This window comes from Acipenser ruthenus, chromosome 22 (assembly GCF_902713425.1).
Source record: "Acipenser ruthenus chromosome 22, fAciRut3.2 maternal haplotype, whole genome shotgun sequence".
In the NCBI taxonomy this organism is placed as follows: Eukaryota; Metazoa; Chordata; class Actinopteri; order Acipenseriformes; family Acipenseridae; genus Acipenser; species Acipenser ruthenus.
The window spans coordinates 12,598,003-12,610,898 of NC_081210.1; the positions used below are offsets into that span (position 1 = coordinate 12,598,003).

General features: G+C 39.1%; 1 protein-coding gene across 6 annotated transcripts in view; it reads left to right on the forward strand.

The window, feature by feature from the left end:
• Positions 1 to 2,781: 2,781 nt before the first annotated feature.
• Positions 2,782 to 12,896, forward strand: part of LOC117431656 (myosin phosphatase Rho-interacting protein) — a 245,746-nt gene continuing 235,631 nt past the window's right edge. For 2 of the 6 annotated variants that reach the window (XM_058995983.1, XM_034052858.3), the window contains exon 1: positions 2,782 to 3,711. In XM_058995983.1, the coding sequence (XP_058851966.1) occupies positions 3,592 to 3,711 (120 nt within the window). In that variant the 5' untranslated portion in view covers positions 2,782 to 3,591. The remainder of the gene's footprint in view (positions 3,712 to 12,896) is intronic. The other 4 variants (XM_058995984.1, XM_058995985.1, XM_034052864.3 and 1 more) reach the window with 2 other exon arrangements.

A 12,896-nucleotide genomic window follows, 5' to 3' on the forward strand; every position in this document is an offset into this window, starting at 1 on the left:
CTCGGGGGGAGTGTACAGAGGAGAGTACGGGAGAGTGAGCAAGGAGAGAGAAAGCCAAATATAAACAACTGCTAAGCGTACTGGTTTTCACCAGCACGTGACTTATTTGTTTATTTGTTTGGCCAACGTGCCCTTTTGTTTGTTTGGTGTTTGTTTTGTTTAAACCTTTTGAACGCTGTAGCGTTTCAGCTCTCACCCTCTACTTGCTGAGTCTGTGTTTCTGGTCTGACGTCTCACGCATCCTCTCACTGAAGCCATCCTGTTCACACACACTCTACAACCCTGTTTCTCAGAGACATCGGATTCAGTGACCAAGAGTTGCGTCGCACAGTGAAGAACTTATCTGAAGCAGCAGAGAGGAGCAGCAACTGGCTGTGGTTGAGACAGAAAGATTCTGGTTGGGGATCTCAAGCACAATAGAAAGAAAGAAACACTGATATACGGGTATGTAAGCTGGGCTGAGTTGAGTGGAGGACAGAGGGGGGTGATGCTGGGATGCCAGAATCACCGTCGAGCCCTCTTGAGGTGTCGTGGGCTAGTCGACGAAACACCAAGGATGGAAGGTGCCCACTTGAAGACCCCAGAGATGTACCCTACTTAGCTCATGCTGATGCGCTGGGGAGACTGCACTGTGGTTGATCCCCGGAGCCAGCATCACAGCCGTTGTGTGTGCTGATGCGCTAGGGAGGCAAAAATAAGATGATCTCTGGAGCCAAAATTACACTTCAGCCATCAACACCAGGCAGAAGGATATATACATCATCATATGGAAGGAAACACAAATGGATAGAGACACAGATGGATCGCACTAGTTTACTGTAAAGCTACGTCTTAGTTGGTGCTTATCTTGGCGAGAGCCGAGTTCAAATCAGCATGAAGTTTTAACATCTACTCTCATGTAATGGAAATCATAATCATAATGTAATAAACCATAGATGCACGTAAAATGTCCATTGAATAGGAATGCAAAGAAAAAGCTACAATCATAATATTCCAAAAATAGGTAGGCAGTTTAAACTATAAATGCATGTAAAATGTTCATTGAATGTATAAAGATAAATTTTAAAAAAAAAGGTATCTACGCATGGGCTACCAGTGATTCTATACAATCCCTAGTGAATGTATTAGATGTTTTAGTCTCTTAAACACAACCACTAACAGCTTCCAGTGGTTCTGTGCAATGCCTAGGGAATGTATAAAATGTTTGAGTTTTCGCAATATTTCACACATCCACTGGCCACTTTTAGTAATAAATGAAAGTATGAGGCTTTATTTAAACCAGACTGGGAGAAAGACTTCGCATTCACTGAAAACAGCGGTAAACCTGTGTCTCATCTGCAACAAATCGTACACTGTAGCCTGTACATGGCGAGAAACCGCAAAAGTCACGAAAAAACATTTTCATCTAATAGTGGTGAATAGTAATATCCTCCAGGATCAGGTTTAAGGCAGATGCTGCTTTCGGCGTTCAGTTAAAAAGCTGATTTAACGACTCAAGCGAGTTTTGCATGGCAAGCAATGTCGCTCGTGGCAAACGTGCTTATTCAGATGAATGAATCTTATAAAATTGGAGTGTTGGCACTAGACTAGAGAATGCATGTTTAAATGTTATATTGCAGGTCTAAAATTAATTATATTTACATATCTTACATCTCATCAGGAGCAGGTACTGTAATCCCTTTCAAAATAAATACAGCGCATTTGTCATCCAAAAAGCTGTCAACAGTATTTAATACACGCAGCAGCCATAAAAAAAAAACAAAAAAAACGCGTTTTTTTTTTTAAAAACCCAGCATTCAGATCTTCAAGGGAAGAGCTTGTCAAAAAGAATCCTTACAACGTGTATTTTTATGTGGTTTTGGTTAAATCAGGTCAGTTATTGTATTGTATTGAATATATTTTATTTAAAGTACGTAGTACATGAAGTATAAACAGAAATAATGGGAAAACACCATAGTGTTACATTTAAAGTTTTATACTGTAGATTTACAGTACAATTCAAATTACACAGAAACTGTGTAGGCAATGTTCTATCCCTTGTTCTTGTGTATTTTGTTCTCGACCATATGGAAACTTTGGTATGCGGCTCGTTGGGCCAGGAAGTTTGGCCACCCCCTGCTCTGTACCATCACTGAAACATATGAGGAGAATTTTACAATTTCACAGCACAACTCGCCGGCTGTAGCCAAAACTATGTGTTTGGAAAAAAAACAAAAAACAACTACACTGCACTGCACGCTGTTCCTGGCTGCAAATAAGTTACACCGGTAGTTCATGAATGCTAAACAACCAAATGTTTATTTGACATTAAACATACCACTACTCGTCATTTTAAAGTTCTGCACTGCAGAATGGCCTGTAGTATCTCATGATACCAAACTCGTGGGCAGTACCATGAATGGATGTCATCCAAGGCAAAACATACAGTGTATTGTCAGAAAAATGTATGAGGTGACGCAGATCTGTCTCCAGTTTACACTATATTTAACTAATATAGAAAAGATATAGCAAAGTAAACGTGAACATACGAGCCCGATAAACACATAAAATACACGTACACTTTTATGACCTCCCTGCTATTCAGTCGTCGAATGGGCTATTCCAAGACGTTGGGCTGTCCACCAAGCTTGAAACCAGAAGCCCCGCCCCATCCTAATGTATTTTTTTAATAGGCCGATATATTAAAATCTACCTAGTTACCACCACGGTTCTAATTTTCTCATTGGTGACGTGTATGTCAGTCACCTCCTCCCTCCCATTCCCTATGGAGCTATTCCAGCTACTAGCTAGATAGATAGTTACAACGTTCCCAGTGTGGTGCAATCCGCAGTTTGCTGTGCTTTGGAGGAGTCATAAGGAATAGCTCAACAAACAATTCTGGCGACTTCAAACGCAAAGATGCACTTTTTGGAACGCGTAGTCTCTTTGGTCCTGGGAATCTGATGAAGTCGGACCTGTGCCATCGTTTTTTTTCGGTTTTCCTGTTGCTTGGGAAGTTGGCACGCACCTAGATCTGTTGTAAAATTCCTGATCCACTGGACCTGAACTGACACGGACACCGGGGACCTGGGATTGTATTAATACAGCTGCGGATTACTGTCAGTGTGGGGGCGGAACCCGGGCTGATAATTGTACTTTTGCACAGTTCTCACCACCGGACTGGCCGGCATGACATTTGGCTATTAATAAACAACATTCTATTTTCATTTGGTTCAGATATTCATGGCAATGGTAAAAAAGTATTCCTCGCCGTGTAAGTTTACAAGAATAGAGTTAATAATATAACAAATACACATGGAACCACGCAATTAATCGTTTTTAATTATTTCTCTCGTTCACACTTGTGCCTTGTTACCCCCCCTTTTTTTTGTAATCTCCTGTGCTGTGAAATTTGCAATTTTGTTTCATGCTTCAGTTCTGGAAAACAGTGAGACTTCATTCTGAAAACGGCATGTTGTAATACTATAGAACTCCCGTTGGGATATACTTTACACAACAGTTCAAAAGAATATCCACCCCAAGTTTCATTTGAACTGAGCTTGACGTTTATTACTCATTTAATTTGTGGGAGAAATTCTAACCCGTTCAGCGATGTCGTTTAAGGATAACCCCTGCAGGAGATTCCAAGCCAATATTTTTAACAAAAGCAAATGCCAGAACTGTTTTAAACCACGGGAGTCACATTTATTGAATGACGAGGATTTAAATAAGGTACGTTTTTGTTGTTTTATATATAAAATAAAACAACCTTTTTTAACTTGCGTTCTGCGCACCCTTTAACTATGTATGTCTGTCTGTATGTATGTATATGTGTGTGTGTGTGTATGTGTGTGTATATATATATATATATATATATATATATATATATATATATATATATATATATATATATATATATATGCACAGTACTGTACGTCATTTTTTAGTTTAATACCAATCTAAGATTTTTATTTTACTTCTTTGATGCTGTACTCCATTTCTATATGCTGTAACTCATACACGGGATAGCAATGATAAAGAGTAGGGGCTTGTATTCATCTTAGCTTTGATCTACAGGAACATTCCTATGTATTACACTGTAATACATATTAATAATCAAAACCTGATCACGACCACTCTATCGAGTAGTTTTAGAGTAGCCCGCAGGACAGCATTCCTGCAGGTGTGACATGACTGTGCACAAAACAAACCCACTTATGGTGTTTTTTCTTAGGGCTTCTCTTGGAACTGTGAAAATAAACTTCGATATAATATGTGCACGCAGCCAATGCTATAGTTTAGAAGACAGGTCCATGTGTAGTTGCTTGTGAATTGTAATTGCAGCAGTAGAACGTGGGTCATTCGACGCCAGCTCAACCAGAAAGGGGCATTTTGTTGCCCGTCCGTCTCAGATTTTGCTTGAAAAATTCACCTGGGAGTTTTTTGGCCGCTGAGTTCAGAAATGCAATTTTTTTTCTTTTTTTCTTTAATTCGCCCTTTGAGGTAAGACCTGGCAAAGGTCGACCTAAAGTGAAAAAGTGACCCTGACCAGAAAAATCACCCTGGGCTAAATTTAGACGCTACCATCATGCGTAGCACCTCGTTCGACTCGTAATGAATAGGGCTTTCGAGGAAAAAATACCAGGAGCACCTAACTCACTTTTGGCAACTTGCCAGACAAGGGTTAAGTGACGAGTTTTATTCAAACTTCGGCCCAATCCTTTACCCCACAGGGGATGCGGGTCCTAAAATGTTAGTATTGCTGTAAGAACCTTAGGGACCACTCTTCCAAATTCTTTTAAACACTTTTGGTTTCAAGCCCCCCTACTGGTCATTAACCCCCTCTGAAATTAGAATTTTTGGTATTTCTAACAAGTTCAGGCCGAAATAACTCACATTGTTGGGGGGCTCCAAAAAATCACACACAAATATTTTTGGATAGATGTTGATGAGATCTACAAGAATCAAGCAACATTTTGGTGTCCCCAGATTTTGGGTTTGTGGCAGATTTTTGAAGTTGCATTCAAGCATTGCTTATGGCCACTTCGGTGAGGCAAACGTACCAGGTAGTCCTAACCGAACCGCCGTTGTTCTTCAATTTTGCATTGTCTGGGGTTAGATCTAGAGTAAAAAGTGACAGGGTGTGCTTCCAGTGGCACTAGCTTGGAGCTGAGGGGTTATGAACTTGTTATTTTGTTAAACATTTATTAGCATTTCTAAACTCGACAGGCCCGAAAACCCACAGGTGAATTTTTCTAGCAAATCTTAGACGGTCGGGCAGCGGCTCTGGTTGAGTTGGTATGGAATGACCCACTATTAAACTCACAGGTTAGTCTTTAGTAAGATCCAGATTGTGAATAAACAGCAGCTCCTGTTTGTTTAACTACAGTAGAATAGTACCGCTGTGTTGTTAATAAAAGTATTGTTTGGCTCTGGGATCAGACACTGAATAAGGTTCAGGTGTTACTGAACAAACAACCATTTATCATTATGGGAAATACACTGTAAAAATATGTGCCTCTTGACAGTTTCTCCTAGCCTGTATATCTTCCACACAGTGTATATATACAGTATTTAAAACACGTTTATTTGGTGAACGTTTTCTTTATTTTCTAGCAATTTCTAGCATAGCCTGCACAGTAACAAATCACTGACAACTGTGCATAATCATTTCCCGTTGACTCCTTTTATAAAATTGTAGTTATCTTGATTTCACGTGCCCCTTGTACATATTATGCATATATATATATATATATATATAAATATAAATTATTAGTGTGTGTGTGTGTGTGTGTGTGTGTGTGTGTGTACACAGAAAACAGTACCAAAACATATGTTGCACTGTGGAGACGGATAATGCTGTCCATCTTGGTTTTATTATTTCTGCTGTTCAGTGACAAATAGACTCAAGCTGTCAAACAGAATGTCTGACAATCTTTGACATGCTATTTCCAGCCCCATAGACACATTTGTGCTTTTACTGTCTTGCTATTGAAAAGACGACCCATTGACTGGAGTACTGCAGAGTCAGTTTATGCTTGTGGAAGGTTTTGAATAACTCTGTCTACTATCGCATTTATATTCATCACAGACAGTTGCATCAGTAGGCGGCAAGGTGCTATAACAAATTATATGTCCTCTAAATGACCTTATCCAGACACATTTGCATGCCTAAGAGCTTTTGCCTGAGTGGGGCTGTAATTCTCTACATACTTCCAGTTCACAGATTCTGCTACTGTGAAAATGGAATTTAAGTGTGTAGTAACTATTTAAAACAAGAGCACATTAGAAATGTCAAAAAAATGACAAGTTATCAAAAGTGCCCAGCCATTTAAAGTGGAGATATCAAAAACACAAGCCAAGTTTCAAGAAACAATTGGGGCAACCTTGGCCAGCACTGAGCAAATAGGCACAAACCGATGGGGGCCAAGGTTGCCCCAATGGTTTCTTCTAGCTTGGCTTGTATTTTTGATGCAAGTTCGATCCGCTTTTATTGTGCCTGAAAAACACAAGCCAAGTTAGTATCAATCAATCAATCAATCACTTTCTATTTTATATAGCGCCTTTCATTGTGGACCACCATCACAAAGCAGTTTTACAAGATGCAGTAACAACAAGAAAATCCATAACACTTTAAATACAGAGAAATGCATAATACAAAAATTTAAAACAAAAAAAAACAACAAATACATTAAATAGTAGCAGCAACACAGCAGCTAATAGCAGATATCAGGCTTAAAGAGCATGGAAAGCAAGAGAGAACAGGTGGGTCTTGAGAGTTGATTTAAAGTGTGTGACGGTGGGAGCATCACGCACCAAAGCTAGGAGAGAGTTCCAAAGAGTCAGAGCCATGAAGCTAAACGAGCATTCTCCAAGTGTGGTGCACATTTGCTTGGGGATAACAAGCAGGCCAGAGTCGGAGGACCTCAGCTTGCAGGCAAGGACATTACGGGTCAGCAACAATTAGGGCAACCTTGACCCCCACCGCTTTTACAGTTGTGCCTATTTGCTTGGTGCTGGCCAAGGTTGCCCCAATTGTTTCAGAGATCAAGAGCAGAATCTCAGAATGATGATGATGATTACTTGAAAAATCAAAAAAATGTAAAACAATAGCGAACTCCTGAGAATTCTCAGCTTGCTGACTTCATCTTTCAAAATAGCACTGACAGTTTAACACAACACACTTGCAAACTGAAGGTTACAGTTTCAGTCAAATCCCACACATGCCAGGCCTTTTTTTACATTTATATTATATACATAAAAATACTCTTTTTTGCAGGAAAATGTTCCATTTTAAAACAGAAATAATTTAATATCAATGATATAGACTTCGCAATAAGTCTGTCCCCTAGTATATTTCCAAGTTAATTGTCATTAAACTCAGATGTCCTGTAATATACATATGCATGGATAAAAGTGCCTGGGGTCTGCAAAAAGCTGCAGATAAACAGAAGAAAAAGAACGAGGAGGAGAAGGACATTTTGACCTTACTTTGGTGACTTGTTTCTCTTACTGTATGACAGGTATTTACTTTTTCTTCTTCATTTCACCAAAGAGTGTTGAGAACTACAAATTAAAAGTGAAATGGTGCTTTTGGCTGATTTACTTTTGCTGCGCCAATACCATGGAAACACGTAAACTATCCTTGCTGTATAGAGTCTGGCAGTTCTCGCTGATAACTTGGCGTGAGGAACTACCGCTCCTCTCAATCAAAGATCTTCTATATACACAAGATAGTCAACTCTGCCTTTTCTTCTGTCCCTGTCAAACCGGTGCATCATGGGAATCCAAAGAGTTATCCCTATCTGTATAATGTAAATTTTCCTCTTTTCCTATTCCAAGCCTTCTCTTCACCTAGATTTATTTAGAGACGCCGTTCCTTAACACACATGTGTTATTATTTCAACAATCAATGTTTTGAGCTCTATATCACGAAGTGCTGTCAGAAATTGCTAATGCATATTCATGAGCAGTCTGGAGCGTGGTTTCTTTGTCAAGGATAGACAATAACTGGTACTACAGTATAAACCTCGGAGGTTGTGGCAATATTGAAAAAAATAATATCTCCCTTTTTAATTTTTCCATGGGATGATCTTTTGATATCTGTAAATCAAATATAAAGTTTAAGAGGATGTAAGTAAAACATACATAAAATACATTTTTAAATGAAGCAGTTGCTATTGATTGATACAGACAATAAGTAGACAATGCATTTTTAATAATGGCATACTTGCAACTTAAGTATTCATGTTAATTTTCATTTTATGTGTTGCTCTATTTTGTCTGAAACAATTTATATGTCACAATTCAAATCGTCAGACACTGTCAATTCGTACAGATAAACATTAAAAACAGATATATCATTTATACAATAGATGCCGCTTATTAGCAACTCCGATAAAGACAACTTTTGGTTATTAACATTTTGACAGGAAACAATCCTATCCTATGGTTTTTCACTTATTGACAACTTTCAGATAATGACAACTTTTTGATGGCTACCAAACAGCATCTATTGTATATAAATAAAAAGCTGAAATCAGGAGTTGTAAAACTTAAAGATCATCCAGCGGAAAATTGAAAAGGGAGATATTACTTTTTAAATTTTTTTACTGTGTTGCCACAATTAAAATCGGAACACCTCCGATGCATTTGTACTATTTGTAGTAGTGATTTTCTTTATAAAAACAGAAATTATTTTTCATGAAGTTTTAAAACCACAGATACCGTCAAAATATTAGTAAATGATAAAACATTATATATGCCACTGGAGGCTATCAACCTAAAAAAATAATTAAAAAAAACAACAAAAAAAACCCATCCATCCACAAGCATAGCTAGTGTTTCTCCCTCTATTACATTGTCTATTATTACAAAGGCAGATGCACAGTTCAAATTAATGCCAGTCTCCACAAGCGTCTTAATGATCTGACCTACTACTGTTGTGTGGCTAGAGTCAAGATGCAGTGTATCTGCTAAGTACGCAGTAAGTTCCTCTTAATTAGCAGTTGTAAAGCTCTGTGGGATGAAAATAATGTACAAAACACAGCTGCTTTGATTATCAGTGTCCTCGTCGCATACAACGCAAACAGACTCAATCGTTCATTTTTACATTTAAATATTCTTCATGTGCTGCATACACTTTAGGGAGATACTCTCATCTGAGTGTGTCACTGTTAGGCACGGATACACAAGTCAGATTTTTTTCATTAAAAAACTTCATAATATTTAATTGACCAGCCGTTGTTTTTTAGCACTAAGGCTTCCACTAATTGAAACGTGTTGACATTATGTGTTGCTCCACTTTCTGTGCTCTTTTTAAACAATCCTGTGGTTGTGACCTGCTTGTTTGGTAATTGTTTAGCCTGAACTTCAAGTTAGGCTTTCTTGTTTTTGTGTACTGCTCTGTCAAGATGCTTGTCAATAGTACCTCTTCTTAGATGATCCAAAGACACATAACAAGTTGAGCAAAACAGAATCCCACCAGCATGCAACGTCCCCTTTTCGTAGCTCTGAACGCTATCTTCTTTTGAAATTAATTTAGTTTTTTTTTTTTATTTGTCAGCTGTCTGCATTTTTAATGTTAATCATACACTGCAAGCTAATAAGCCAACAATATCTAAACAACCATTTCAAGCTGCCCGCCTCTGACTCGCATGTTACGCCATTGTACAGTATGAGGAATTCACCAATCATGAAGCCGGTATGTGTTTGACCCCCATTGCCATAATAACCAAATGCACGACATTGATGCTGGACCATGTACAGCTATTGTAGCGTTGCTTCTACTTGATATAAGTATGAAATGAACAGGGGAGGTGAAGAGTAATGGAAAGTAAACTGCATATTTTTCATGGTAGGCAGTCAAATACACGATTTCTGTGAAATTTGTGATATTGTAAATTTTCCGGAGCCCTACATATAAGGCTAGTATGATCTGTGCTCAGTCTGTATCTAGTTATTACCCCCTCCTCACACAGCCCTAGTAACGTCTGTCTGGTCCGAAATACTCTCTCCCTGACTCTTCTTCTCCCTCTTCTGTGCAGCTCTTCTGCTGGTTCTGTGACACCGCCTGGTTTCAATAAGCGGTACTTTTAACACACGCTGAGGCACCTAGTAAAGTTAGTGCCCTTAAGTGAATATGGTTTGCATATCAAATACCTCCCTTGTGGTATTCTGTGACATAATTTGCATACATTTTGTCACATTAACATTACTCATTGTATTTAAGACTCGAAAGCGGTACTTTTTCCACACGCTTTTTTCCACACGTAGGTTGCCTGCCACTGGTTAGTGAATACAGCAGGTGTACAAAGCATGCAGTAAAGGGGCTTACTGCATACAAAACACGGTACCGCTGTTTAGTGAATGAGGGCCTAGGAAGAAAGTTCTACTACATAATGCTGAGGGGAGCAGTGAAAGAGAATTTAAAACATTTTACAGGCTTCCCCATTAATTGTTACAAATATTCTAGTTGAATACCCTTTGGCTTCTTATCAAATGATGTGTTGTCTTCTGTCCTTAGATCTCCTTTGTTTGATGAATTTAGAAGCATGATATTGAATTACAAACAGGCTAGCAGCAACAGGTTTTCAAATATAATGCTAATGCAGTGCACTGTTCTATTCAACCTTTTAAAGGACAATTGGCTTCTTTTTCAAACAGTTTTATAACCCCCTCCTTCCCTGTATCTATTTACATAAATATCGTGGGTTTGACTAAAAATCATTGTTTCCAGCTGCATCTATATATAACAGATATACATACATATGCATGCATCCTTTACAATGCTGTACTCAGCAGCCTCACTAGACTGTACTATCTATGTTCTACTGTGACAGTAATGAGTGCTGCTGGACTGGCCTTGTGGGGCAATGGGAGTTACAACCACTGGCTCCACAGCATAATGGGATGCCTTATAAATGCAGCCACAATTAATTGATGGAAATTAATTTCTATAAACTTGTACACCAGCCTCATTACAGGAAGCCACCTTGCTCAGACTTCCTCACAGACTGTCCCAATGTTAAAATGTGCTTGGGACCTTCTGATCCCTCGCTGTGGAAGAATTACCTGCACAGGGAATATCGTGGAGCCAGCAGTACTGTACAGATGTCATAATTCACATACTTTTGCATATACAGATGAACCCGCTTTATATCATGATTGTCATGCAGATATAATTCACAATATAAAGCGGGTCATGATATAAACCTGCATCTAGCCACCCCAAAGGGCTATTCTCTCTTTGACAAACCTCGCCTCACTGGCCGAGGCGGGGGTACTGCTGTTATTGCAAATTCTGTGCTCGCTTCCTCAGTTCTTTCTTTGCCTGCTTTTACTTTGCCTGCCTCACCATCAAGCTCCCCTCTCCCATGTCCCTCACCCTTGTTGTTATATACCGTCCACCTAAGAGCAACTCTGCTTTTATTGCAGAGTTTTCAGAATTCCTCTCCCTTGTCTGCACTTCTGCTGACAAAATCCTACTCCCTAGGTGACTTCAACATTCATGATGACTTGCCTTCCTCCCCCCTAGTGACCGACTTCAACACGATTCTAGACTGTCTTGGACTCTCAATCTGTCAATGTCCCCACTCACACCCGAGGACACACCCACACCCTGGATCTGCTCATCACCAGGGGCCTTGATATTTCCAATCTCTCCATCTCGGATATCTCTCTCTTCCCTATTGGTGTACTTTTCTGGCTCTCCGGGGTGTCGCTATGGCAGCATACTCATTCCAGCTTAAGAAGTCCACATAGTACAAATATGGTACAAGTGCCCATGCTAAAGAACTTTGACATTATGTTTTCACCCTATTATAGATGGCCTAGATCAGTGGTTTTCAAACTGGGTTGCGTGAGCTCTTGTAAAGGCGGGGCGGGGGGATCAGGGGTACGCGAGAAAAATCCTGTAATGGAAGACAACTCATTTTTTTACCACATTGTAGTACTTTGTGACTTACAAATCGAAGCAACAATGTTGAATCTCCTTTAAGGTAAAACCACAGCCGTACTGGTGTACGTTTCCTTTCTGTTGGGCGAGGTTCACTATAAAAACCCTGACAGTGAGTGAGCGTTGAGCATAAACACGTGGCTAATTTACATATTTAAATAGCAGGGCGGTGGCTACTGCAGTCTGTGGGCTGAAAAAAGAAAACCCTCAAAGATTGTCATTGTATGATGTTGCTTCTTTTAAAAATGTGTAGTGTTTACTAGGTACGCTTACTTAGCAGTGTGGAGTAGTGGTTAGGGCTCTGGACTCTTGCTGATGTACCCTTGAGCAAGGTACTTTACCTAGATTGCTCCAGTAAAAACCCAACTGTATAAATGGGCAATTGTATGTAAAAGTAATGTGATATCTTGTAACAATTGTAAGTCGCCCTGGATAAGGGAGTCAGCTAAGAAATAAATAATAATAAAAAAAGTAGTTTAATCAGTTCAGTGTTTTAGCTACCTTTACGTTTTTAACAGTTTAAATTAAAATTTTCCTCAGCAACACAGTGTGACTGTACACAGGGAACATTCGAAATAAAGCCAGACAATATTTCAACATCAGATTGTTCAGAATGCTAGGGAGATGGAATTTATATATACACAGCACAGATGTGTTTTTAAAAAAAAAAATTATTTATTGAATGCAACATTAATAATAATAATACATCAAAATACAACATGCAAAGGAATCATGTACAGTTGGAAAGATGTCTATTACACAAAACAAAAGCAGGTACAAGCTCCTTCCTTATGGAAAATTAGACGGACCATGATTGTCACACAGACTATAGTGTATACAACGCTTCATTGGGCCTGCACTGGTACGTTTCAGAGCGCATGTGAGGGTACATGCAGAAGTTATGTTTTTTGGCTCAGAAGAGATGCTCAGGAACAGTGATTTTTGACATAGCATTGTGGCA